Below are 27,104 nucleotides of genomic sequence, written 5' to 3' on the forward strand. Positions count from 1 at the left end.
TTTAAAGTTAATTTTGTTGGGCTTTGGTAGAATTTTGATTAATAAAATATTGAATGTTGAAATATACATAGTCAAATTATATTGATTTGAAATAAATCATTTCAGTTTTCTTTTACGACATTAAAGTTTCGAAGAAAGTTTAGACAACAAATTATACAAGTTATCATATTTTATATGGCAATAAAATACAAATAATAAATTTAGTTTTCACATTGTCGAAAAATAGGTGTTATTATATTACTTATTATTTATTACATTTTGTTAAATATATTCACATCAAGCGGATATACTAAAGGCAGAATAATTATAATAACATGTCTGAAACATACATATATGTATATCAATATCACTTATATTTTTTTTCAACAGAATATATATATATATATGTGTGTGTGTGTGTGTGTGTGTGTGTGTGTGTGTGTGTGTGTGTGTATGACAGAAAAAAAATTGTAAAACAGTGTTCTTTTGCAAAAGTGTTTAGTGTACGATTAAATAAATCGTTTCTAATGATATAATTTTAGGTCGCGATGCCTTTATATGTATATTCATTTAAAGGATTATCTTTTTTTAAGCAGGATACTTCTAGCATAAAAAATGCAACTTCTATCAATTACTTTCCAAGAAGTATCTTTCTTGTAGCTCCGAAATTTTGTCCTGCTTGAGTAGCTCCCTTATTAGTACCAGCTTGCAATCCAATAAGTCCCTCGCCAGCTCTGAGTTGCTCCTCTGTAAAGGATCTTTTGTTTTCCTCCGCTGGTTTCGGACCCAACCAAGGACCACGCCATTCTGGATGTTTGTACGTCTATAAATATTATAACAATTTATAGGCACAAAAAATGTATATATTTTCATTTTCAATAGCTTATCTAATATGATTAAAAAAGCAATATGACTGTCACATAGATATGAAACAATGCATTTAATTTATATCACGCGTTATTTACTTCCAGATTAATTGCAATATCGAATATTTATCATATAAACCTGCATTTCAAAGATTTTTGCTTAAAGAAATTTGCAAATTTGAGAAGTTTAATGAATGTTAAATTATAAATGTCAAATTAAATATTCCAAGAAAATAATAAAACGATATCACATTAATTAATTACCGTCCGTCCAATAGCAAATATGGTGTTCGTTACTTGAGCGATATTTTTACGTTCCATCAGATCGACAGCTTGGAAAAGATCAACGTCAGGTACACCATATTTTACACAAGCTTTTTGAAATCTGAAAATCAAAATATGCACCTTTTCATTAATACAACCAGATATACACCAATTTTCTCAATAAATAAAAGATAAATAAAGAAGAAACTCGTATTTATAATCGCACATTTAATTTAATGTGAATTATGTTCTAGAAAAATGGACATCGGAATTCTTCTGCGATGAGGAAGACTTGTGAGACATCATCGAGAACGGCGGCAAATCGGAGGGAGAACAAAGGCGGGGGGGAGACACAAAAGAGCAGCACATTCAACTCCTTTATACGGCTGCTCGCCTGGGCGTCGCTTTCAGCTAGTGACGCGCTTCTATTGTTCGCTAATTATCACTGATTGGCAATTAACTTGTGCAGTATATCCTAGTCTGGGAATATAATACGAGAGCCGCGGCGATGCTTTCTTTGTTCTCCGTGCCGTAGAAATGACGTGTCGCGTGTGTCCGCTTAACAGGATAGCAGGATCTCATCCTGTGTTTTCACATTAAAGACAACTATCATCGCCAATCACAATCGTGTCGTCAATCCCGCGTTATACGAAGGTAACGTCTCGCAGATTGATCAATCGCGTATGTCTCACAATCAAATGAAAGGTCTCGTTCTATACGAGAGCTCTTTAATTTATGTTATAACAAAAGCATCACGAAAAAGTGAAATATTCACAACACGCATCTTTATAACGTATTTTATAATATACATAAATCTATATCGAGAAATAAATTGATACAACGAAAAATGAGATTATTAACATCATCAAACATGGTATCTCTCTATGCTATCGATCGAGTATAGTATGTGTTCGGACGCGCGTTACGTTCATCGAGCTGAAAACGTGAGGCAGGTCAATGAGCGGTCCATCTATCAGAGGCGTATGAAGGAGTTTAGGTCGGCGGCGCTCATGCAAGACTTCTTCTCGCGTCGTACATACGTGCGTACGTACACAGCGAAAAGTGTGATTACTGACATCATGAAACCGTGGTATCTCCATAGGATCAAGTGCGCGTTAGGACGCGCGTTACGTTCACCGAGCGGAAAACGTGAGGCAGGTCACTGAGTTACCCATCTATCAGAGACGCATGAAGGAGCCGTAAGTGGGCGCGCATGCAGACTCCTCGCGCCTTACATATGTGCGTACGTAACAAACGTCATCTTACGCGGCCGCGAAGACGCGACACGTGACGCGGCGGATGTATCACCTTCGCCGGAATTATGCTGCTCGCGTAGAAAGGGAGTAACGCGGAGTGGCCGCGCTGCGCATCGTTCGCCCCACTACCTCGGGGAAGCGCTCTTAAACATTCAAAACGCGCCAAATGCCGAGAAGAAGCGCGACATGCGCACGTGCAACGATGCCGATGGCGACGATGCAGAGCGGGAAAGACGACGATGACACCGAGATGCGCGAGGACGAGGGAAGGAACTCTGACGGGCGTAAGTGCGATCGAGAAAGAAGAAAAGAAACGGTTACGGAAAATGCGTACAGGAGAATAGCTTCCGCTTCGTCCGAGCGACAAAGGGAGAGGAGAGCGGGAAAGCGCAATTTTTGTCTGCAAGGGTGCATTTCTTTGCGCGATTCTAAAATCACCTCCTCGCAGACAAATATTTCATCAGGATTGTAGCAGTGTGCTACAGGCTTTCGACTCGTGCATTATATGTATCCTATTTTCGGATTGCAACTGACATAAATTTACCTCGGATGTGAGATTATCTATATGCGAAAGTATATCAAAAATTAACACGAGAAAATCTAAGATGATAAATGAATATTTAAATCCTAACAAGAAAGATAAATTTGAGAATTTATATCACGCGTAACATGTGTAGAGAGCAATTTATACGGAGATTAAACGCTGTAAGAAAAAGATCGTTTCGACGAGCATCTTTAAAAATTAAATTTTTCACCCAAGTTATTCGAACCATTATTCGATTAATCTCTCTATATTGTACGAATCTTACAATTGAAAGGAGATTATCCAAAGAAGAATGCGGTACATCGATTCGTAAAAATCTTTGCGAATTTTCGTTTCCTGTACGCGTTTAATAGTAGCGCTATCCCGCGTGTCTGCATATATCTATTCCGTTTTCACTTTCGTCGCGCTCCAATGTGTATAGTCGATGGTCCCGACCTCAGACTTTGCCGGTTCTCGATTATTAGGCGAACACGACCGGCCAGGAGCAAGATCGCTATCGCAGGGCGTTTCGCGCCGTTTCGTGTGGTCGCGGATATCGCGTGACTCTCGAAAGTCGGGGAGAGTCGAGAGGGTCAAGAATCTCTCGACTGCGACAACGGTCGTTGATCGGCCTTGTCGATACTCTGCAATCGAGAAATTGACGCAAAACACTGTCGATTGCGTAAAGTCGACGGCGAATTAGGGCAACATGAAATCGCAAGAAGCGCGTCGCCGTCGCCGACACTGACAACCGGCGAGATAGCCGAGAGATACCTTAGGCACGAATACATAATTACCTGTGTCTTGTATTATATCGAATTATTCACAAATTATTCGCGATACGTTTAAACGAAAATACAATTTTGTTTCGTTATTATTGTACGATGTTTCACGATTTATGCATTGTTTAAATTATTTCACACATTTTCATGAATGTACGATATATGTATATTAAATTTTTCAGAATCGTACGATACTCACTGATTGAGATTGTCCATCATCTTATAATCCCCCCCGGACGTATTGATCTTGGAAATCAAACCAGGCTGCAATTTGTTCATGAGCTTGCAGAAGATGACACCATCTCTCAGAGCATCTTCGTAACTCAATCCTACAAATGTTTATAAACAGGTATTTATTATATTTCGTTATTTAAAATTTTAAATATAATCTTACAATTTTAATAAAAAAATATATCATTAAAAACATTATGTTAAAGGGCTATGATATTTAGATAAAATGAAAATTATTCTATTCTCAAAATATCGTCTCTCATATTAGATCGGACATATAAAATCCTGGGCTACTTGATGTACGATTGATTTACAAATAAAGAGGGCACACAAGACATTTTGTATTTTCCGAATGTTACAAAAACTGAAATATTATTGTAGTTTTAAGACAGAATCCTAAAAAAATTAAAATTCAACATTCTTATGAAAAAATTTAAAACAAGTTATATACATCTGACAAAGTATGTCAAAATAATTTTAATTAATATTAAATCTCCTCATTCTTCTTCTTTCTCCTGTTTAGAACGATAAACCTATTGTAGGAGAGAGATATGATATATAATTTTCCTTATTCTTAAAAAATTTTTTAAGTAACACGTGATACGCTGTCATTGTTGTGAAATTAATATTATTTACCCACATAATATAATTTTTTATATAACTGATAGCATCATATTAATTTTGTAATTTTGTGCCGATTAAAAGATCTCGATTACAGATTAAGCGAGCGATACAGCGCGTAAAATATTTCTTCTAAAACTTGGAAGAACACCGATAAAGATATCAAGGAAGATCCATCTCTTCTCTAATTCATCGTATTAAAGAGATTATCGCGATTTTCGGTCGCATTTGCATAGAGAAAGCTTCGAGAGAAAGGGAGAGCGGCTCGATAGCGAAAAGAATGTTGACGATCACCGCGGCACCAGGATCGCAGAAACGACATCCTCCCCTCCCGTGCCCGATGCCGAAATTCGCGCGCGGTTTCGAAGGGGCCGGGACTTGCGCGCGCGATAGCCGAACGGACCTTTAGTTCTCGCGGACCGCGGGATCCGGGAAACGGCGGTTATCAGTGTCGAACTCTGCCGCTCTTCCTATCTATCGGCCATTTTTTCGCTCGATACTCCGCGTACCCATCCCATCTCTGCCTCCTCTCTCCCACTATCGCTTTCCCTCTCTGTCAGTTTCCGCACCGCTCGCTCTCGCGGGGACAGGGACAGGGACAGATTCGCCGCGAAATAATAATCGCGAGGCTAACACGTGCAGCAACCAGCGCTCGCTCATGGCGCCCCATTATGCCAAGAGGCGAGCCAAGGGGGCATGGCATTTTTTGTCACGTCGAACGAAGAATCAGGAAAGGCCGCTCGCGTCTTGCGAGCGCCGGCGCTCTTTTTGCTCGCTTTGATCGGCGGACGCGACGCTGCTGTAGCCGCCGCCGCCACCGCCGCCTATGCCATCGGCGTCTTCCCCGTCGGCGGCGGCGGCCGGTGCCTTTCGTCACGACGCACGGCCGTCGCCATTCGAAAGACACGACGCGTCTCGGGATCCTAGGGACGCAGACAGTTGCAAGAGCTGTGCGTTCGGCCGCACTCGGCACTGTCGTTGCGTTTTTTTTTCCGTCTCTCTCCCGTTCCAGCTTCTCTCCCCCCCCCCACACCCCACGTCAGCGATACAACCAGTGTGTATCGATGTATCCAATCTATCGGCGCGCGACGCTACTCGCGCCGCCGCCATCGCAAATTGTATCGACGCACGACGCACGACGTCCGAAGCAACAGTTGGCATAACTCCTATACGGATTTTCCGATAACCGCCCCTTACACGGATAGTATTTTAATCCGCTAATGCATTCTCTCTCCATTGTCCGGTTCTCAGCTGATAGTTATCCGTGTATAATTAATTATACAGGGTGTCTGACGTGTAAGTAACTAAACGAAAAGTGGAGATAGATCGGGTCAACCTGAAGCGAAAAGTCCTATACCATTTTGCTAAATTCGCAATAATTATTAATTAAAATGTCTGAGCCAATGAGCGCGTGGGAAGCGGTAGGCCGGAATCTATAGAAATGTAAAATGGCTTACTTGTTTATGTCTCTTAGCGTCGGAAGTATCAGCTGAGCGAGAGAAGCGGAGTCACGCGGCGAGCGACACCGCGCCGAAAAATAATTATCGCGCATCGAGTGACGAGCGATGTCACCGCGCCGGAAAATAATTATCCTCTCCAATTGTTTTGATTTTTCGATGGCAAGACAATGATGCCCTGTCATTTCCACACCATTCCACCTTGCGGTAGATAACTATGCATACGAGAAGGAGGACGACATTTCGAATTACTACATTAAATATTGAGAGTGGATTGGGCCTACAGAGGAAACCACTATAAAAAAGCGCACCAAGCTATCTACCGCAAGGTAGTGTGGAAATGATAGGGCATCATTGTCTTGCCATCGAAAAAACAATTCGGGAGGATAATTATTTTCCGGCGCGGTGACATCGCTCGTCACTCGATGCGCGATAATTATTTTTCGGCGCGGTGTCGCTCGCCGCGTGACTCTCTCGCTCAGCTGATACTTCCGACGCTAAGAGACATAAACAAGTAAGCCATTTTATATTTCTATCGATTCCGGCCTACCGCTTCCCACGCGCTCATTGGCTCAGACATTTTAATTAATAACATAATAATTATTGCGAATTTAGCAAAATGGTATAGGACTTTTCGCTTCAGGTTGACCCGATCTATTTCCACTTTTCGTTTGGCTACTTACATGTCGGACACCCTGTATAATTTTGATTCAACCCGATAAACGGTATAAAAAGATCAAAATTATATAGCATATATGCAATAAGAAGTGAGTTTTAAAGATCGACAGCTTTATGAGATTCCGCAAGCCCGGCGGGAATTAGAACGGAACATTTTCGGACAAGAGGACACCCACGTGCCAACTGTCTAAAAAGCTACTAGCCTGATCCTGCAAGGACGACGGTCACGTGGTTTTGAGTTGGTGGGGATCGGGTTAAACGCCAACCCCGAAATCTGTTCGCCTAGTAAGCGGCTGGTCGTACGCTTGAATTCTCGATTGACGAGCTATCGACAGGCGATTGGTTCTGGATGGTCTACTGCAATCTCGATCGACCAATTAATTATTCCATTAAATATAAATATATGTATAATGTGCGACAATAGATGACATTAATCGCTATTAAATTTCAACTTGTTCTGGAGAAAATTTTAATTTAGAGAAATATATATGTATACATATGTCGTTTTATATGTATATATTATCTAGAATATTCTTTAATCATAATTTCTCCAATTTAATTAAAGCTCCTTTCTTTATAGAATAATTAAGAGAAAATTGATCAGAAATGAGAGACTTGTTGCTCGTTTTGTAATGCGAATAGTTCGGTCGGTATCAGGAATGTATTACGCGCTTTCGCTCGACGCACACACATTTCTCCTTCCCTCTCAACATTCCATTTCGTTTCTTCTATAGTTGAATCTCTTTGGCATTCTTGAAGAATCTTATCACGAGGACTCTCAATTTCCTCAAGTGCGCATCAAGCAAATAATAATACTTGATAATAATATTTGAAAGAATAATTAGATACACAATTTAAATTTAAATCAATTGGATTCGATTGAATTATCGAATGGATAGAACGCTATGCAATTTTTGCAGAGGTTTTTCTTCGAGAATGCGTCACTTATCTGATAAAACTATACTTTTCTATTTATTTATATTTTATTGTCTATAGATAATTTTATTACGTAGGGAGAGCACATAACATCTTTTGTCTTTTTTGTCTTTACGAAAATAGAAATGTTTTAAGGCAAAATCCTAAGAAAATTTAGACTCAACATTCTTATCGAGAAATTATTAATACAAATTATATACATCTGACAAAGTAAATAATTTTAATTAATATCAAATTTCCTCTTCCTTCTTTTTTTTTCTCTTTAGAACGGCATCTTGTTAGCAAACAGGTTGTAGGAGAGAGATGCGATATTTTTTCTTATTTTTAAATAATTGCATATAAATATATAATTTTCCCGGAAATAGCTTTTAAGAATCCTAATTTCAAATAAATCTATTAAATTGAAGTAATCTTAATACATATGTACGCAAGAGAGAAGAGGACGTATAATGTTTCTATACTAACATAGATTAAACATATTTCTATCCTTCTATATAGTATATACAATAGATAGATTGAATAAATTTCATGCTGACGACGCCATCGCTTTTGCGCGATATCCAGGCAGCATCCGCCCGTCGTTCTCTTCGACAAACAAATACGCGCCGCGTGCGCGGGACGGGCCCGGCTGTCCGGGATAAACAAGCGTGACATGCTTGATAGGTTCCTGGTAGTGTCGAAACGCGGTGAGATGTCGTAAACCCGAGAAGATGACAGAAAATCAATAGCGCGCCTTCGCGCGGTCGTCGCCGAGGCTCCGAGTTTGTCTTCGGCCGTTTCTTTCATCTGCCGGCGAATAACCACGCGTGATGCTGGCCTGGTCTTTTTCAGACGCCGTGCGTCTTCCTGCCGTCTTTGGGAAAAAAATCCCCGAACGCAACAATATGTATCGACGGATCGAAACTATTCCCGTGGGTGATACTATCCTGTTACGTTGACACGTCATGGTCGTCATATTTGGAGAATTTGACGTGAAATCGATTGCATCGTCTCCGATATGTTCTGTTATCATTCGCGGTTATCGCCATTCAACATTTTTTATCCTATCGATGATGAATTATGATTTCAAAACCGCGTCAACGAGACCGAAAGAGATTAGGAGCATTATGCAAATGCGAATGATAATGGATGTTTCTCGATGATGTATGTACAATATAATGTACCATATATGAAAGATGTAATGCATAATAATATGTCTAAATATCAATAATCAACATTATCATTTAGTAGTCAAAGATCTATTTGTATTGTTACAATTCTTGTTCATACTCATTATCGACAAAATATATCTATGATTTTCACGAAACATGTAGAATATTAATTTATAGTAGTAATGATTTATGGATATCGAAATTAATATTAGTACAGCAATTGTGATAAAATTGTCTAATTTTAAAATCGCGTACGTGCGTCAATTGGTCTAATTACTATTTATTTTTTATCGTGCTTAATTAAATAATGAAAAAAAAAAAGAAAATTAATATTTGTGGAATTGAAATTATATATTCCATATGATACATACAAGTAATAATAATTCTTTATCTTTCTCACACAATGATATATTATACTATTTAAATCACATTTCGCAATATTTAATGTATTGTTAGCGATTGTGTTACTAATAAAATTAGTAAATTATTCTAGATTCTAGACATACCACCAGGCAGAAAAAGACAACGAACGCGCTTGCGTTGCCGTCATATCGATTAAATGTCAGACTCATGTCATAAAGACGTCACAAGCACGGTTTTCATCAGGACAACATCCTGCGCTTGAATTTACGATCGTCGACATAGCAACAGGTCTCGCGGGAATGCAATATCGTTGTACGCAGAATCCAAGATTCCCGCCGCGTTCCTCTAATTTCTAATGCTAACGAATCCCCCGAGGATTAATCGATATCACGATATTTATATTTTCACTTCTCAACCGATTTCTTTTTTTATTTGTCCTCTTTATTTAATTTATTCAAATGCATAAAACACATTTTACACTTATGTAAAATCTTAAATACGATGTAAAATATTTTTATAATTCGTCTTTAAATATATATGCATTGCACACGTATGATTATTCTTACAGGAGAGTGAAATATATAATAATAGCAAAGTTCCGGTCTCCCCAAGGGAAGTTAAAACGATATATAAAAATAAAATTAAAGATTGCTATTTCAAAAAGTATACAAGGTGTTTCAGAAATAGGTGGTCAAACTTTCAAAGCATATTCTACATATTCTACTATAAAGATGAAAAAAAGTCATAAACATGGGTCCCAAAACGCTTCGTTTCCAAGTTAGAAATATTTTTTATTTATAACAGACTTTATGACAGAACGTTTGAAACTGTAAGAACATTTCATTAGAAATTGCTGGACATGATTTCCTTCCGCATTAATGCGCATGCCTTGCATTGACGTCGCATGAATTGTCGAATACGAATTGCCAAATATTTCCAGTGTGTTTCGTATTTTGTCATACAAAACGATAATACAATTTCGGAGTACTTGCACAGTAGCAACCGGAATATCATAAATGAGAGTCTTAAGATGTCTCCATAAATAAAACTTCTTGTTTACTTTTAACAAAAAGTAAACGGAAGGACAATTCATGAACTGTCGATGCGAGACATGTAAATAAAATAATATTTAAAAATAATATTTATAACTTAAAAAGGAAGCGTTTGCGGACCCATATTTACACGATTTTTTTTCATCTTTATAGTGAGTATACTCTTAAAGTTTCCTATCAGGTCACCTATTTCTGAAACACCCTGTATAATTAGGCATGAAAGAGTAATTACTTTATTGCGGCTAGAAAAATCAGTCAAAATGACTAGAAGTAAATAAATGAACAAGATATTTATTAATTAGATTATTTGCATTTATATCGAATTGTATTTCTTTATCATTACTATTCCTTAATAATTTAATAATGCTTATATTTACGGCAATACAAACTACAATAAGTTGAACTAAACAATATAATACTGTAATATATGTTTTCATTGGGGGAATACACTTTCATTTTAATATATGTTTTCCAGTAGATGCACGCTCACGTGCGCTTGCATTACTGACAGCAACCACCTGTTGATCGCGGCAAACACCTGTTGATCGTGCAACGCTCGTAAATCTAGCTCGGGGCTGTAATCCTGGTAGGCTCGTCTCGGAATGACGTCATTGACGATCTTTTGACGGACAACTGACAGTCGCTCCCTATCCTCGAGTGATCAGTCGTCCATTGTCGCGCGTCAAATGATTTCTTTCGTATCGAAGAATTTCTTCTTATACTTCGACGGGTCGTATCGTGAACGGATCCTCACGACGAGCGTGAGAGGAGCTTACCAGGATCCTCCGCGCGGGATGGAACACAATGTAGACATCTCCATAAATTCATCTACTGCCCGACGTTGCTTTCCTAGTAGGTGCGAGCTTTCGTGACGTCACGCTGTGTCATATGACGAGACCATCGACGTATCGACAGAACACGTGCTCGATAATACTCAATGAGCGTGTCCGATTCAAGAGATGGGGTAATGAACAGGCCGGATGGATGATGGGAACGCGACTATATCCTAATTTAACGAATCGATCCGTCGACGTGTCGGCGGAACACCCTATAAATCCCTCAAACGTCTGCTGATGCCCTGGTGCACCCGAACGACTCGCGCCACCGTGACGGACAGATGACTGACGTTTCTTCTCTTTCAGAAGCAAATCTTCAAGATATTAAGCAGCATTCACATATTGATATAAATCGCTCTGTGATTATTCAAAGAAAGATGACAGTGAGCTGGAGCATTACGCACAACAATGACTTAATTTAACAATAACAATTTAAATCACAATTTAAAAATACATAAATATAACAATCTATAAATTAAATTCAAAATGCAAAGAACGTGTATATATATTTTATTTTTGTTATAATACGATTCAGTTTCATAAGCAATCGCAATGACATTATAAAATTATATCGTATAACTCTTTAATACAATTTTTTTCATACGAAAAATAAGCCATACCCGGCTCAAAACCGTTAACGTTTAAATTAACCAAATTATTAAAAATTATAAAAAATATCAATATAAAATGTGAAATTTTATAATCAAAAGAAATGTGAACAAAATTGCTCGTCGAAATTATAGTCACTTATTATGAACGCTGCTTGATCGAAGTATCCGCAACAAACGATAATAATTGTAGGCGAAAGTATGTAAAAGCAGGGTGAAGAGATGAAAGAAGTGCCGGAGGTGACATATGTAACTGGCAGCACTAGAAGCACGACCATCCGGAGTGCTGTATGTGGCCCTGGTATGCCAGCGTCCTTACGACGTAACATGATGAACAGATGACGGTAAATCAATACCCGTCGTCGACTTGGTCAGTTCTAATGTTCGGTAAAAGTAACCCGTCTTTGTATGTCTTAAATATTTTATCAATAACACAAACTTTACTTCGATTAGCATAATCATTTTTTCGGAATATTCATTCTTCCATAAAACAAAATAAATATTAATCATATGAAATGATTAATAAATTGATTGTATTATATGTGTGTGTGTGTGTGTGTGTGTGTGTGTGTGTGTGTGTGTGTGTGTGTGTGCCTGTATGTTTACGTGTAAAATATGTTTAATATTTAATGCTTATATTGAAATTAAAATATGAAATTTTTCTACATTATAGACTTTGATAGCCAGAAAAAATGCACATTGCTTATGATCACATTTCTGGCGATATAAATTTAATTAATATGTCAATATTTCTTTCATAAATAATTTCAACACAATTAACAATTAACAATTTATTTATATAGTAATTATATGTATTGTATATAAAAAAATGCATCTTTATTGTATAATGAAAATGTAATATTGGAATTATATCACGTATTGACTGTAACACAATCAAAATGACAAAAACTTCATAATTACTTTACATTCGTGTCTGATAATTCTCTAAAAAAATTTTAAATTATTAAATATATTTGGATATATGAAATGCAATATCCATCTACGTTTTTTAACTCAAAAGTATAATTTAATTTTTCCTGAAATACGTGAAATCACCCAATTAATCGTATCCGAAACTATCGGCGACACGCGGAAACATTAATGCGATAATTCACAATTGAGACCTGTCAAACAAGGGTCGTGCTAAGCATGCCTCGCGAGCTTCCGGGAGCAGGCTACCATTCGTATTTGGAAGTCCTGCGGGATACCTCGAAATTCCCATTAAATTCGCGTTACGCAAGCATCAGGATCCCAGTGTTTAGGGTAGGTCAGGTCAGGACGCGACGGGAGGAGCATAATTGAACCTCGACCGTTTAAGTTCAATTTTAAACGAGTCAATAACATCAAAAGCTTCGACTATCCGGCTCGCATCCTCGCATAGAGCTTGAACATGCTCTACGTAATATATATTGTAATCTAGATCGTCCTTAGATTCATCGTGTAAGTAGTACCGGCGAAGCCGAAAATGAATACAGAATTTGCTCTCAAATTACCAGAGTAGCAGGAAGAAAGTGAAACGGCAAAATATTTTTTTAAGAATATAAAAAAAATTGACGCGTACAAAAAATTTACATTACTCTTGATAAGAAATTTATTTAAGCTTATTTAGGCTCTCATCTCAATTATATTACAGAATTTTCTCTATTACGTCCGATCTTATCGAGATTGACTTTCTTTATAATTTATAAACACGTTAGGTTCTGCCTGTTTCCGACAAATACGCTCAAGATTCGCGGGGACCAGACTGTCACTCGCTCAAGGGAGCTTTCTTGCGTACCGAGGAGACCCCCACTTACATTATCGTAAGTATCGAAGGTTTCTAGCGGGGATTAATCATATGCTCGAGTGGGGGTGGTTTCGTCGTTTGGCCACCTCCATTGCGTCCTCGACACAACCAGGATGACAGTCATGGGTGGAGGGTCGTTAAATCTAAATACTTGTCATAATCAGTCTTATCGAATATGTATTGTATATATACGAGTTCCTTCCATAAATCTTAGCGAATGCGACGAAAAGAAGGTTCATATTTTCGGTGACAAGATGTACGTGACGGGCTCTTGCGAATGACCGAATCAGCAAGAGTTATCGAACTTCAAACATTAAAAATTTATTAAACTTGTCAATAAAATTCTGTATTAAATATTTGTTTTAGATATCTGTATTAAATATTTAGAAACATAATATATATTTTTTTATTATTTATATTATTATTTTTCAGAAGTAATATTTAATCTTAATTGATAAGAGGTGCTGCCATCGACAATCGGTATATCAAAAGTCGGTCAGTTAAATTGCGTAATATTTTTATTACACATCTTATTTTATGCTGATTATTTGTGTTTTTTTTTTTCAATAAATAAATAGGTCATTTATTTATTTAAATTCAATATTAAGACTATATTAAAAATGATTAATATAATTTCAGATATAAAAGCTTCTTTAAAAAATAAATAATAAATTTGTAATATACTTCTACTTTATTAGTTACATTTTAAGAGTAGCATTTCACTATTTAAAAATTGATAATTAAATTTATTACACATAATATATAAGATTTTTTTAGAATAATATAATTATTAAATGAGATTTTACGATATACGACTCCTTCGATCACCGTGTCGATTTTATTCAGTGTTCTCATAACGAGCTGGAACAAGTAGTAAAAACAACGTGCCGCGCAAACGTACGCGAAGCAACGTCGATTGCGTCGACGCCTGGCGTGTTTGTTACATCAGGGATGTATGTCGAATCGAGGGTTGCTCACCGAGACAGGCTCGATAGGGTGGCTCGCAATGACGTAACAAAGCGCGCGTTTTGCCAGGGGAGTATAATGCGACAGGAGGCAGAACTACCCCTAGTAGTTCAGGGACAGAGTTCAGAGAGAGAGAGAGAGAGTGATCCCTTAAAAGTTGCTTGACACCCCCATTTCATTTCTAATTTTATTTATATTATTGAGTTTTATACGGGATATAATTTTCTCGCTGGAAACTCATTGGCAATTATACTTCTATCAACAATTCTTGCAAGAATAAAGAATAAGTTAAATTTATAAATAATTATATATATATATATATATATATAATCTTTAAGTAATTATTTATATTTAAAGCGTTATATGTCTATGCATATGTATAAATTATATTTACATCTCTCATATTTGTATTTACAGGAAGGATAGATCTATCTTCGCAAGTCTAGTTTCGATGATTTAATTTATAAGTCAGACATAAATTTAAATGTTAATATCTGATTCTCCAGCATTTTATAAATATGCAAATGTTTAAAATAAATATTAGTCGATATAATGTTTATGTACAGTTGTTGTTACGATACATATCGAACAATGTGTGTTCTATATGGGAGAACTGACCTCGACGAAACTTAACCTTTGCGACGTCACGCGACCTGACATTTGTATCCGGCAATTATGCGATTCTAGTTAGATAACAGCACGCGCTTTTCCACCCCTTTCGTTCAACGTCGGAACCCCCAATAGGGGTGAAAACGTCGGAACGCTTTCGGACTCGTATCACCTCCGCGGAACAGGAGCTCATATATGTTTGTAGCATCATTAAGTGCACAGCTATTATAGCTATTTAAAGAGACTAAATATTTACATTGATTATTTTTAAATGTAAAGTATTTTGAGAGAGAGAGAGAGAGAGAAAGAGAAAAATATTTATGTATCAAAAGAAGCATTTAGAACGAACTAGTCATTTTTATAACACTCTAAAGAAACAAATATACAGAACTGATTTGTTTATCTCATTCGTTCTTATATATAAATATAATTATAATATAATATTATTATATGAATTAAATAGTAGATAAATTTAAAATCATAATTAATTAATTAATATATATAATATCTTTGAAGTTATATATCTATTTACTTTATAAGGAACTTGTAAATTAAATATGTGAAATAGAAGAACGTACATACATATACATATAATAGAAAAATATTTCTTAGATAAATTAAGGTACAAGGATTATTAAGCTTGCAGATTTTCAGCTGCTCTCACGTATTAAGCTTTTATATCCGAATAAGACTTTTTCTAATCGATAAATATAGTACAGTAATAATTCTGTCCCCATACAGAAATGGATGTTTTTCTAATATCCTTTCTTATATACATTAGAATTTATAAAAAAGAGCTGACATACATCTTTAGCTAAAATACGTGGATATTTTATAAAGTTCGCAATAAACAGTTCGATACTTTAATTTTTTTAATTTTCTTCAACTAATGAGAATAAATCGTTCCTTTATATATTAATTTCATGCTAAATAATTTTGAAATTTAAACAATAAAATATTATTTTAATTAATTTGTTTTAGAAATTTACCTGGTGGAAATCTTTCGCCGATTACAGTTTCGATCCATTGTTGAGCTTCTGCTTCCTGGCTTGCTTCGCGCTTGCCAGCAACCTGCGATTAAAAGAAGAGGCTGTAAATCTCTTTAAAAAAAAGCATGTCACGTTAAAAGTTTTCATTCTCTAGTCATAAAAGCTATGAGATATGCTATCCAACTGCATTCTTTTATAAAACTTAAAAGAAAATAACAGTTCAGTGACGCTTGGCAACTATAAAGACAGAATGATAAATGTTGTTTATTTTACATTTTTCTATAGACATTTAATTTTAGCCAGGAAATCAAATTTTATATCTTTAGTTTTAGTAAACAAAAATATATATATTTTAAGGAAAAGAATAATTCCTGAAGAAATATAAAGTGCCAATTCCCTTCTTCTTTTACTTATAAACGATTTACTTATAATTGTTACAAAATAAAAATGTAGTTTTTTTTTTTTTTTAAGTAAGTAATTATTTATAATGAAAATTCGTATTCTCGCGCGTATATATATAACTACTCCGAAAAGAATAATAATCTAATATAAAAGATATTTTATGTCATATTATATATATATATAAAATATGAAAGAGAAAAAAGAATAAAGAAAACAAATAGCTTTTCCTTCGTTCTCTCGAGAGTTATTTTATGTTTGTATCAAATTATCAGTTTCCGCAGAAACTTTCAAAAATTGCCGTAGCCGATGGTATTTCACATCGTCATGGCGGGGTATTGGTAAAAGTTTTCAACTAGCAATAATCGCACCTCGGTAGAACCTCATTGGTTACGATATCGCCTCTGCGCAAAGATGACGAGACATTCAGCCGGACCGGTATTCATAGTAGTCAAGAGGAATTTTAATCGCGAGAAAGCTTTCTATATTAGCTCCACGTAGCGTCCGTTTCACAAACTAAAAAGCAGCCGATATGAAGCAGGTAATAGTAGAGGCTTTGTGGCGCACATTCGAAACACGTGACTTCGATGCGCTGTCACAAGATGAATAATAAAATTTGCTATTATTAACGGATAATTTAAATTTTAAACGATAGACTAGCCGGATATTTGTAAGAAAATATATCTGAATAGGAAAGTATAACGGCAGGAGGTGCGCGCTCGAGGAAGCACATGCCCGACACAGTATATCAGCGTTCGCAATATGATTATATCTCTTATCATTTCTTTTTTAAATATTTCACACATTGCTATGTGATATAATTTTCTAAAATGCACAAAATATTTTCTATAAAATACATTGATATTTTAATATTGTCGAATTAAATAACACAAAGATAAATTTTAATAGTGACAACATGTAACAATGTTAATAAAATTATATTTTTACATTTTTAACAAATTGACACGTAATAATAAATGCAATTAAAGTTAAATAGATTAATGAATATTATTATTGCTTGAATATTATTATTTAAACGTATTTATAATTATATTAACAATATTACACACAATTAATGACAGTTTTGATGCGAACTGTCAAATGCACACACACAAGTTAATTAAACTTTAATAAATAGCATTAGATATACTTTAATATTGACTAATCGTAAGTGAAAAATAAATCTAACGCAATGTGTTTAATTATTTTAATATGTGTAAATATGGATAATTATTGTATTATTAAATTAAGTAATAATAATTTATAACACACAATTTACATCTTTAATTCATGAATATCAATAAGAGATATCTAAAATTCTTTTCCGCACATCCAGTTTTTTTCAGTCTGCTATGTTGGATATTTGTTCACGTCAATGTTGAAAGATTTTTAAAAATATATATATTACAAACCGTTTCAACAAATTGTGATATTTTTTTAAGAGATTATCGATGATGTGCCATTTATTAAACCATATTTTGTTATGTAATTCGAACGAACGTATTACAAAATTGTTCCAGACGTCTACGCAGATCCGTTGTGTTATAGGATAAACTTGGAAATAGCGACGATTGATAAAATCTAAACTCGGCGGTGGCTTCACCCTTCGAAGTGGCCAGAGTCCAGAAATTATGACGTTTACGTATCGGCGTTTTCATCTGGCAAATAACCACGCATGTTGAACCGTATTTTTGCGCAAAATACACCCACTTATTTCTATTTTTTTACCGGTTTATCGTTTTTCATATGCATAGCAGTTGTAATGCACGATTATATAATGCATGATACGATATTCTTCTTTTAAATTACTTTTTATATCTCGCATTAATTTTTCTTATCTATTTATTTTCTATTTTATTTTCTCTTATTTATACAATATATAGATTCACAGTTCGACAAGAATTATTATAACTAAATATGATTCTTTCAGCAATTAATTAATATTAAATTTTCATGTATACTTCTCTACTCAGATTTTAATATATTTAGTCAAGATAATGCTAACTATATAATTAACAATTAGAATAAATATCCTTGAAAATGAAATACACTTTAGCATAAAAATAAATCTTACAGCTAATGTAGGATCTAAATTAAGTACCGGTTATAAACCTTGTAGAGAAGTATGTCATTGAACTAAAATATTTGCGATTTAGATAGTTTATAAATTAAATCGCGAATATTTAACAAATCGGAAGTTTAAAGATTTTCAAGTATTCAAGATTTTAAAGTACATATAATGTATACAAATGCTAAAAATAGATTGCGACATCAGATGCTACGTAGCTGTAAACTTTCTGTGACTGACATGTAAGACCAAAACAATTCTATTAGAAACAGAATTATTTAAGCAGTTTTCACACAGTCATCAATTATTATTTCTTATATTTGTTCTTGTCAGGAAATTATTGTTAATATTATTATTTTGTTTTCGTTTCGCTTTTACACTTCATGTAGAAAATATAGCGTCAAGTATTTCATTGGCAATGTCAGATGGTTTTCCTGCAATCGGTTCGTCTGAATGCGAATTGTAATTTAATTTAGAACCACAACGCGTCCTGTAAATAGGGCCGCGATGTCAAGATCTGGTTACGAGCGGGGGTGTGGGAATACCCATCCAAAAACTAGGCAGCGGGCCAAAAGCACTCGTTGCTTGAATATCGGCAGGAAGGATACGGCGGAGGGGATGACGCCATATAGCGTCGCGACGCGCAGCGTCCGATTTAGTTTCTACTCAAAGTTTCAAAGTCACGCTATCTAGGAAAGCTATCATCGCCATCGAAGAAACGACATAGCAACAAAATGCCGGTATGTTCTTCTTTGAAAGCTGTCATTTTTTATTCTGTTTCTATTTTAACGATTAATCGTGATTCGATTGTGTTATAACTCTAATAAAAAAAAAAATATATATATATACGTATACACTTTATATTTCGTATACACATTTTAGATTAATAAGATATGAACATAATTTTTTTTCTTATTTATGAAAAGAACAATTAATATAACAATTAATGTTATTCATAGAAGGAAATGAATAATTTGAAAGTATGTCAAATATATTATAATCAATGTAGGTTGTAAGTATAATTTTTAATGTTTAGTTATATATATATATATATATATATATATATATATATATATATATATATAGCGATATTACAATCTGCAAAATACTATTAATAATTCTGGAATTTCTAACACACACACACACATACACACACATATGGATATGTTCTTAAAATATTTATAGTTATGATCCAATTCATCATTCTGCATGATACATCGTTTTACGTCAGTACTCTCTGTTGATGTATGTAGTATATCTTTCTCTCTTTCTCTCTCTCTCTCTCTTCTTTGCATCTAATGTATTTATATCCTAACATAAATAACGTTATGCAACGCAGATTTTTAAACGTTATCCCGAGAAGTAAAACAGATTTAGAAAATATCAATGGATACCGCTTAACGATGACAGTTTCAATAAATTTAAATGTGGTTTCTCGGGCATAATTTAGTGCAAAGAAATTAAGTAATTATCTACCCAAGAAGAAATTGCAATATATTTGCAGTTTATTTGACTCAAATTGTCAATTAGTTTGTTCTAAAATGATAAATTACTTTAAAAAAATATTACATTAGTATTCAATTGATCGCTTGAGCAGTTAAAGCTGTCTAAATTAATATATTGAGCGTGTTAATTTGTATTATGTATTTGATTTGAAACAAAAACAAGCAATGGCAAAATTAATTAGAATAAAGTAGAGATCTTAAAATCGATTTTTTTCCTTTTCTTATATTATTATATAGTTATATACATATATATGTATATTATATAATTATATACACATATATATTGTATATATACACATATATATATATATATATATATATATACATTTACATTACTAATTTAATGTAAAATTTTATCCTATACGTGCGCAAAATATGCTCGATTATAATGTCCAATTCATGCTGACGATACATCGAAATGCGTCCTCAGCACAGATGTGCGGTTTAATTTGTCGCCAGTTAATTCACTGGAGTGTTGCAAATCGTACGGACCCACCCAATTTAACTTTAAATTTAGTGATTTATTACGACGTTGCGTGTGACGTTCGCAAAACATCCTCGGAAGCGATGAGGCCGCATTCGTCCGAACGGAAGCTCTCTTTGAAAATGGAGCTTAAAATATCATCCCGAGTGGATGCGACGAGAAACACGTTGCCTCGACCACGCCTGATATGTCGTAGATAAGAAATAAAAAAATTTCATATATAGTTTCGTAACGTAGTAAATTCGAAAATATTTATTAATTGTATAACCAATATCAACGAGAATTAATTTTTTTTTTTTTTTTTGGTTAGTCCTAGGACACTGATGTGATTCGCTCGTTATATTTATTTTGTTGATACAATTTGATTATACTATTTGCAATAATAGTATACTACTTTGTCTTTATTTAGCTTTACTTTTAATAAATATAATATGCTGTTCCCTGCTGAAATCGTAATATCAAAAATAATTATATTAAACGCGCATTTATTCACAAGTGAATCGTAGAAATACTGCACTCAATTAGAGTCAATTAGAGTCGCCTTTATCATTCAAACTTGATGTGTTGCTAAATCTATCTACCGAAATTGCTGTATTCGTACAGTTCAGCTGTTCTCGAAAACGCGATCACGATGTTATTACAAATTGCACAAGTCCATTATATATCTGACTGAATAACATCACTCTTCCCAAAATATAACACGGTTGATTCCACACGAACAGAAAGTTCGTGAAATAATCACCATTATACGATGACTACGATATTTATCGAGTTTCCGCGCAGAATCCTACTTTAATTTTGCTATAAATACTGATTTATCGCTTTGACTGAATGGTGCCAGATTCACTTGCGTCGGTCAGCTGTTCGAGTCATAAATCGAATCATGTAAACGTTAAGAAATTCTAAAAGCGTGAAAGCCATTAATTGTAAGACGCTCATTATTTGTTCCTCGTATTTCTCATTTGTAAGAGAGATTTATATAATAAATGTTTAAAATACACTTAAAACGATTAAAATTATAATTAGAGATTTTTACAAAATTATATTCATTATTATCTCTTATTACACTGCAAAATATTCTTACATTTATATATAATAATATAGAAATAAATATTATATTTCTCTCTCTCTCTCTCTCTCTCTCTCTCTCTCTCTTTCTTTCTTATTCTTCAAAAAATAATTCATTTAATGTATGAATCAAATTACAATATATAATATACATAAATTCAAGCAAAACAAGTGTTAGCTTAAAATGATAGCTTAATATCGTTTTGGCAGTTTACGTAAAAGCCAAAATTTCAGACGTCGTATTTTATTTTCGTTGGACTTTACGCGCGTGCGAGTAATCCTATACTGCCGCATACGATCTATTTTTGATACAGCCATTTTTAAATTATGCTCATAGAAAGTGCTTAAAATGCATGCAGTCGGCTTTCTTTGTAGAAATGCATACTAGACCAAATTCTCGTAATAAAATATATAAAAAATAACAAAATAATTGTTCCGTATATTAGCATCCATTTGAAAACAAATTTATATCTATATATAGTTATATTATACAGTATATCTATTTCAGAGTCGCAACAAAGAACAGGAGGCTGAAGTTCTTGCCTGGATCGAGGCTGTATTGGGCGAGAAACTCCCTCCTGGAAACTACGAAGATATTTTGAGAGATGGTGTGATTCTTTGCAACCTAATTAACAAACTTGCACCCGGATCGGTTAAGAAGATTCAAACTAAAGGCACCAATTTTCAACTTATGGAAAATATTCAAAGGTGAGCGATATCAAATTATATGTTTTCTTTGTCTTTATATAATATACCTAATTCTTCATCTTCTCATATAACAATTACTTTATAATACTTATAATAATATCCTCTTTGTCTCAATAGATTCCAAGCGGCGATTAAAAATTATGGTGTACCGCAAGAAGAAATTTTCCAGACCGCGGATCTCTTCGAAAGACGTAACATCCCACAAGTTACTCTTTGTCTATACGCGCTGGGCAGAATCGTGAGTATTCAATTTTTAATAATTAATTAATTATTTACAAGATTAAATATATTACTTAGGAATAAATTTATTATTTTCAATATCTCTTTTTTTTAATGAGAAAATATAAAACATATATGCGCGGTGAAAAAAATTTTTACATTTATATTTTTACTTGTAAAAATACTAGACTTTGCATTTTTTTCGTACTTTACATCTACATAATGCAAAAAGTAAAACTTACAAAAAATTTTTCATTTCGTAGAAAATGACACAAATGGCAATATAAAATGACACACGGCAGACATATTTTCTGTATAGCCTATTTGTAACTCTGATTATTCATGAAATTTAATTGATTAATTTTTACCAATACAACAGACTCAGAAACATGATTGGAATGGGCCAAGTTTAGGACCGAAGATGGCAGAAGAGAATAAGAGAACTTTCACCGAGGACCAGCTTCGTGCCAGCGAAGGTCATTTGAATCTTCAAATGGGTTACAATAAGGGTGCCAGCCAAGCTGGTCTCGGTAGCTTTGGAAATACTCGGCATATGTAAATTTTTTATAGAAGCAAATACACGCACGCACGCACGCACGCACGCACGCACGCACACACACACACACACACACACACACACACACACACACACACACACACACACACGTCTAAATAAAAAATGCTTATAATGTATTAAATGCTATATAATGACTGGTTAAACTATCGAGTATAGAGTATGATACAATAAAAACATCAAAATAAATAGCATTTTCTAACCGCGCCTAACATGTGAAAATAATATTAAGCTTTTGAAATATTTTTCAAACTTGTTTTTATTGTTTTCAAATTTAAATAAGTATATTTTTATCCTAAGTAATATTTATTCTTTATTGTTATAATTATTATTGATATAAATGAGATTAAATAATTTGTATTGATATTTCTCTATGTTATAAGTTTTTTTTTTTTTACATCATCACATATATTGCATCTCTGCGATATTTATTAACTATAATTATTATTTTTTAATCAATATTTTGAATATTGATATTGAACAGTTAATACATTATATATATATATATATATATATATATATATATATATATGCATATTTTATCTTTTTCTTCTTATATCAAATAATCTTATATCAATAATAGAAACATTAATTATTAATTTTCTATTTAGTCGCCCAAGAATATATTTTTATATTCGTAACAGCTGCAGTTTGCATATAAATATAAGTACCAGATTTTTTTATCATACATTGGCGATTTGCAAAAAAGTGCTTTGAAATAATCATATTTTTTTCTAGAATTCACATATATACACTTATATAAACAAATTTTTACACAATTACACGTAATTGTTATATGAAATACACGAATAAAAATATGTATATAATACGTAGTATTCGCAATTGGATTCATATATTGTATTTCAAATCAGGATAAAATAAAGTTTTGAATTAACATTACATGATGTTAAACAAAATGTTAAACACATTAAATGGATAATAAAAGCAAATACCGTAAAAATGTATAATTATACATATTTTTATATATACCTGCACATTAACACAATTTGACATACAAACACATATATATACATACACATATATATATACACACAATACTATACATTACACTATTACACGTATAAAAATATATTAAACCAAAAATTTCTAATCGAGAGTTATAAATTTAGAATATTTATAAAAATATTTATTAAGGTTTATAATATGATAAAACCAGCGTTAATCTCATGTAATGTGTTTTGCAATAAACAATTTCATAGATTATATCATTTAATTAGATTGTATCAATATTTTATTTTTACAAATTGTGTGTGTGGTAAATTAAATTAATAATAAGTTTCTTATTAACAACTTTATTATTATTGTAATATCTAAAGATTATATTAAAGACATTAATATGCATATAAATAAATAAATTTTATATATATATATATGTATATATATGTTTCAAAGATACAGCAATGTTATTTTCCATATCTTATTCTCTTCTATCATTTATATTATATACATATACATATATATATGTATATGTATATATATATATATATATATATATATATATATATATATATATATATATATATATATGTATGTATGTGTGTGTGTGTGTGTGTGTGTGTGTGTGTGTGTGTGTGTGTGTGTGTGTGTGTGTGTGTGTGTGTGTGTGTGTGTGTTAATTGTGTTTATATACTATAATAAAATTTATCATAACTCTGAGATGTGAGTTAAAAAATGTACAATACATAAATAAATTTTTGAAATGTAGATTAATATGTAAAGCAATTATAACAGGAAAATAATGTAACAGTGCAAGAAATATCGACATCACAATTAATTTCATGCAATGTGTTCGCGATGACTATTTTCCTCTCTCTCTGTCATATACTTTCTCATATAATTAATTAATTACTTGTTCGTGAAGTTATTTTTTGAATAGTAAGTCTTGAATCAGTATGTCATTGAAGCGCATTGCGATTAATTAATATAAAGATGTTATATATTTTACGAATAGAAAGAATACTAACCAAAAATACCAAAATATAAAAAATTGAGAATTTATTGCTTTCTAAAGAAAATTTAATTTGTTTTTTGTCTTCCAACTTGGTAAAACAATATGCAAATAATAATCATTAGAAATTAATGAATTATACACACAATTAAGCACATATTAAGTAGAATTTACAAGAGTAAAAAATTTTTCTGCGCGCCATCATGATCTACCCTACATCGCATCGTCCTGTTTATCTTTGCACCCACACAGGTATAAAAATATCCATTACTATTTATAAACAAATGAGGAATCGTAATCGCGTCATCGCGACATACTTTTCTCGATTTTTCGTGGAAGGTAACTCTCGTGCACGCGCTCCCGTATGTTTCTGGTAAAATTTAATTCATATATACTTTTGCTTTCCTTGGCAGATCCGAACGCCTTTCGGTTTATTTCTGGATCACCGGCATACACAGCAACCATCTTTAGACTCTGTGATCACGATTCCATATCAGTTTATTCCGTAATATAATCAATTTTTCCGAAAAACAATTTTTATGTGTGTCTCGGAGAATTCTTTATTATCAATTATTTCTTTATTATCAATTAAATAACATATTTTATTTGAATAAGTTTTCATAAGTATTATCACGTTTTTATCGCGATATAGATTATTACTTTATTAATACGATTCATAAGATAATATACATATATAAAGTGCCGCATAAAGATTTACTAATTTTGAAATTTGATATCAAAAACACTTTCTTCTATTTTACTTTATTTGATAGTATGTGATCGTACTTGAGAATTATTTGCTCGCTTTTAGTAAAAGAAACACGAACGATAAATTTTGGATGATGATTCATGGTGTTAAAAGTGTTTCTCGAATTAGAAGCGCTTTAATGTGCGGATTTACAAAACTTTCGTAGATTGAGTCAAAGTATCTAAATAGAAAAGTCACTGTTTTAAATGTCAGAAACTGTTCAAAATATATGTATAAGCGTAATATATTGAAAAATTTCATTTACGACATACAATATTATAACATTTCTGTTGCAAAATTAAATAAAACATCATTTCTTATCGTATTAATAATTTGTAATGCTTATAAGTTTATATGCAAGTTTTAACTTTATATGCAAGTATAATTTATATTTTAGAACAGCTTTGACAAAATACATGTTGATATATTGTAATATTACATATGTACTATATATTGTATTATAGAATTTTTCTGTTTTGATTTATTAATTCACGGGGAAAAATTATATTTTTAAATTTTCTTAATATTTCTCTATTTTTACCCATATTTATGCAGTTATTTTATATAGCACATTATATATCGTCACGTTTTTCATTAAGCGGAAAAGATACGGATAACCTTAATATAAATAAAACTACAAGAAAGGGAGAGAGAGAGAGAGAGAGAGAAAACAACATTAAAAACATAACAACCGATCATAAAATTGTACAGTATTATGGACTTTCGTAATATAATTATATTACGTAATAATAAATAATAAAATAATGTTTTAAAACGTTTCGATCTCTGTTAAAAAGTTTATCTTCGATTTAAAAAGAACAATTGTAGAATATACACAATAATCATAAAATAAATTATATTAATACATAGCTAATCAAGAAAATGATATTCAAACCTAACTAATCACAAGAGAGAAAGAGAAATAACACATTTCAGTTATGAGAGAAAAGGAGATAAAAAATATCCACGATATATACATATAATAAAATAATAATCATAATGAGTAAATGCTTGACAGCAAATATATATATAGTCAAGCAAAAAATTTAATTAAAATGTGATTGATACGATAAACGTGATTAGAATAAAAAACATGATATTGTATCTTGTATACATATATTATACTATTGTATATACTCGTATATACTCGTTTCAATTTTGAAAAATAACGCTTACCTGCCAAAGTGGGCGTCCAGGCATGGCGAATTTGCGTAACTCGTCGTATATGCTTCTCCGAAATTTTGCGACGCGTCTCAGCTTTTCACCGACTCAAACTGAAGCACAAAAAGAGTGCCCTCCAATGCGGTTGTGCTGCGTATATATGCGTGATAGATGCGCGTCCATGTTGGTAAATGTGGGGGCGCCTCTATATATGTGGATCACTTACTCACCGTTGACTTCAGACTGAA

The 27,104-nt window shown here is 33.2% G+C and overlaps 2 protein-coding genes and 1 non-coding gene across 3 annotated transcripts; 1 reads left to right on the forward strand and 2 right to left on the reverse strand.

The window, feature by feature from the left end:
• Window positions 1-245: 245 nt before the first annotated feature.
• On the reverse strand, window positions 246-26,980 carry LOC138940081 (muscle-specific protein 20). Its single transcript, XM_070308613.1, has 5 exons — window positions 26,872-26,980; window positions 15,954-16,035; window positions 3,870-3,999; window positions 1,110-1,230; window positions 246-802 (listed from the first exon to the last, which is right to left on the reverse strand). The coding sequence occupies exons 1-5, from the start codon at window positions 26,893-26,895 to the stop codon at window positions 611-613; spliced, it is 549 nt and encodes a 182-aa protein (XP_070164714.1). The 5' UTR covers window positions 26,896-26,980; the 3' UTR covers window positions 246-610.
• Window positions 16,628-16,768, reverse strand: LOC138940411 (U4 spliceosomal RNA). The gene has a single exon (XR_011447998.1). It is a non-coding gene; the product is annotated as a U4 spliceosomal RNA (small nuclear RNA).
• Window positions 19,033-23,452, forward strand: LOC138940199 (muscle-specific protein 20). The gene is made up of 4 exons (XM_070308826.1): window positions 19,033-19,160; window positions 21,986-22,185; window positions 22,303-22,423; window positions 22,784-23,452. Exons 1-4 carry the CDS (start codon window positions 19,155-19,157, stop codon window positions 22,961-22,963), a joined length of 507 nt encoding a protein of 168 aa, XP_070164927.1. The 5' UTR covers window positions 19,033-19,154; the 3' UTR covers window positions 22,964-23,452.
• Window positions 26,981-27,104: the final 124 nt, after the last annotated feature.

This window comes from Polyergus mexicanus, unplaced genomic scaffold, assembly GCF_030449975.1.
Source record: "Polyergus mexicanus isolate NDT 795.1 unplaced genomic scaffold, iyPolMexi1.0 SCAF_16, whole genome shotgun sequence".
NCBI lineage: Eukaryota > Metazoa > Arthropoda > Insecta > Hymenoptera > Formicidae > Polyergus > Polyergus mexicanus.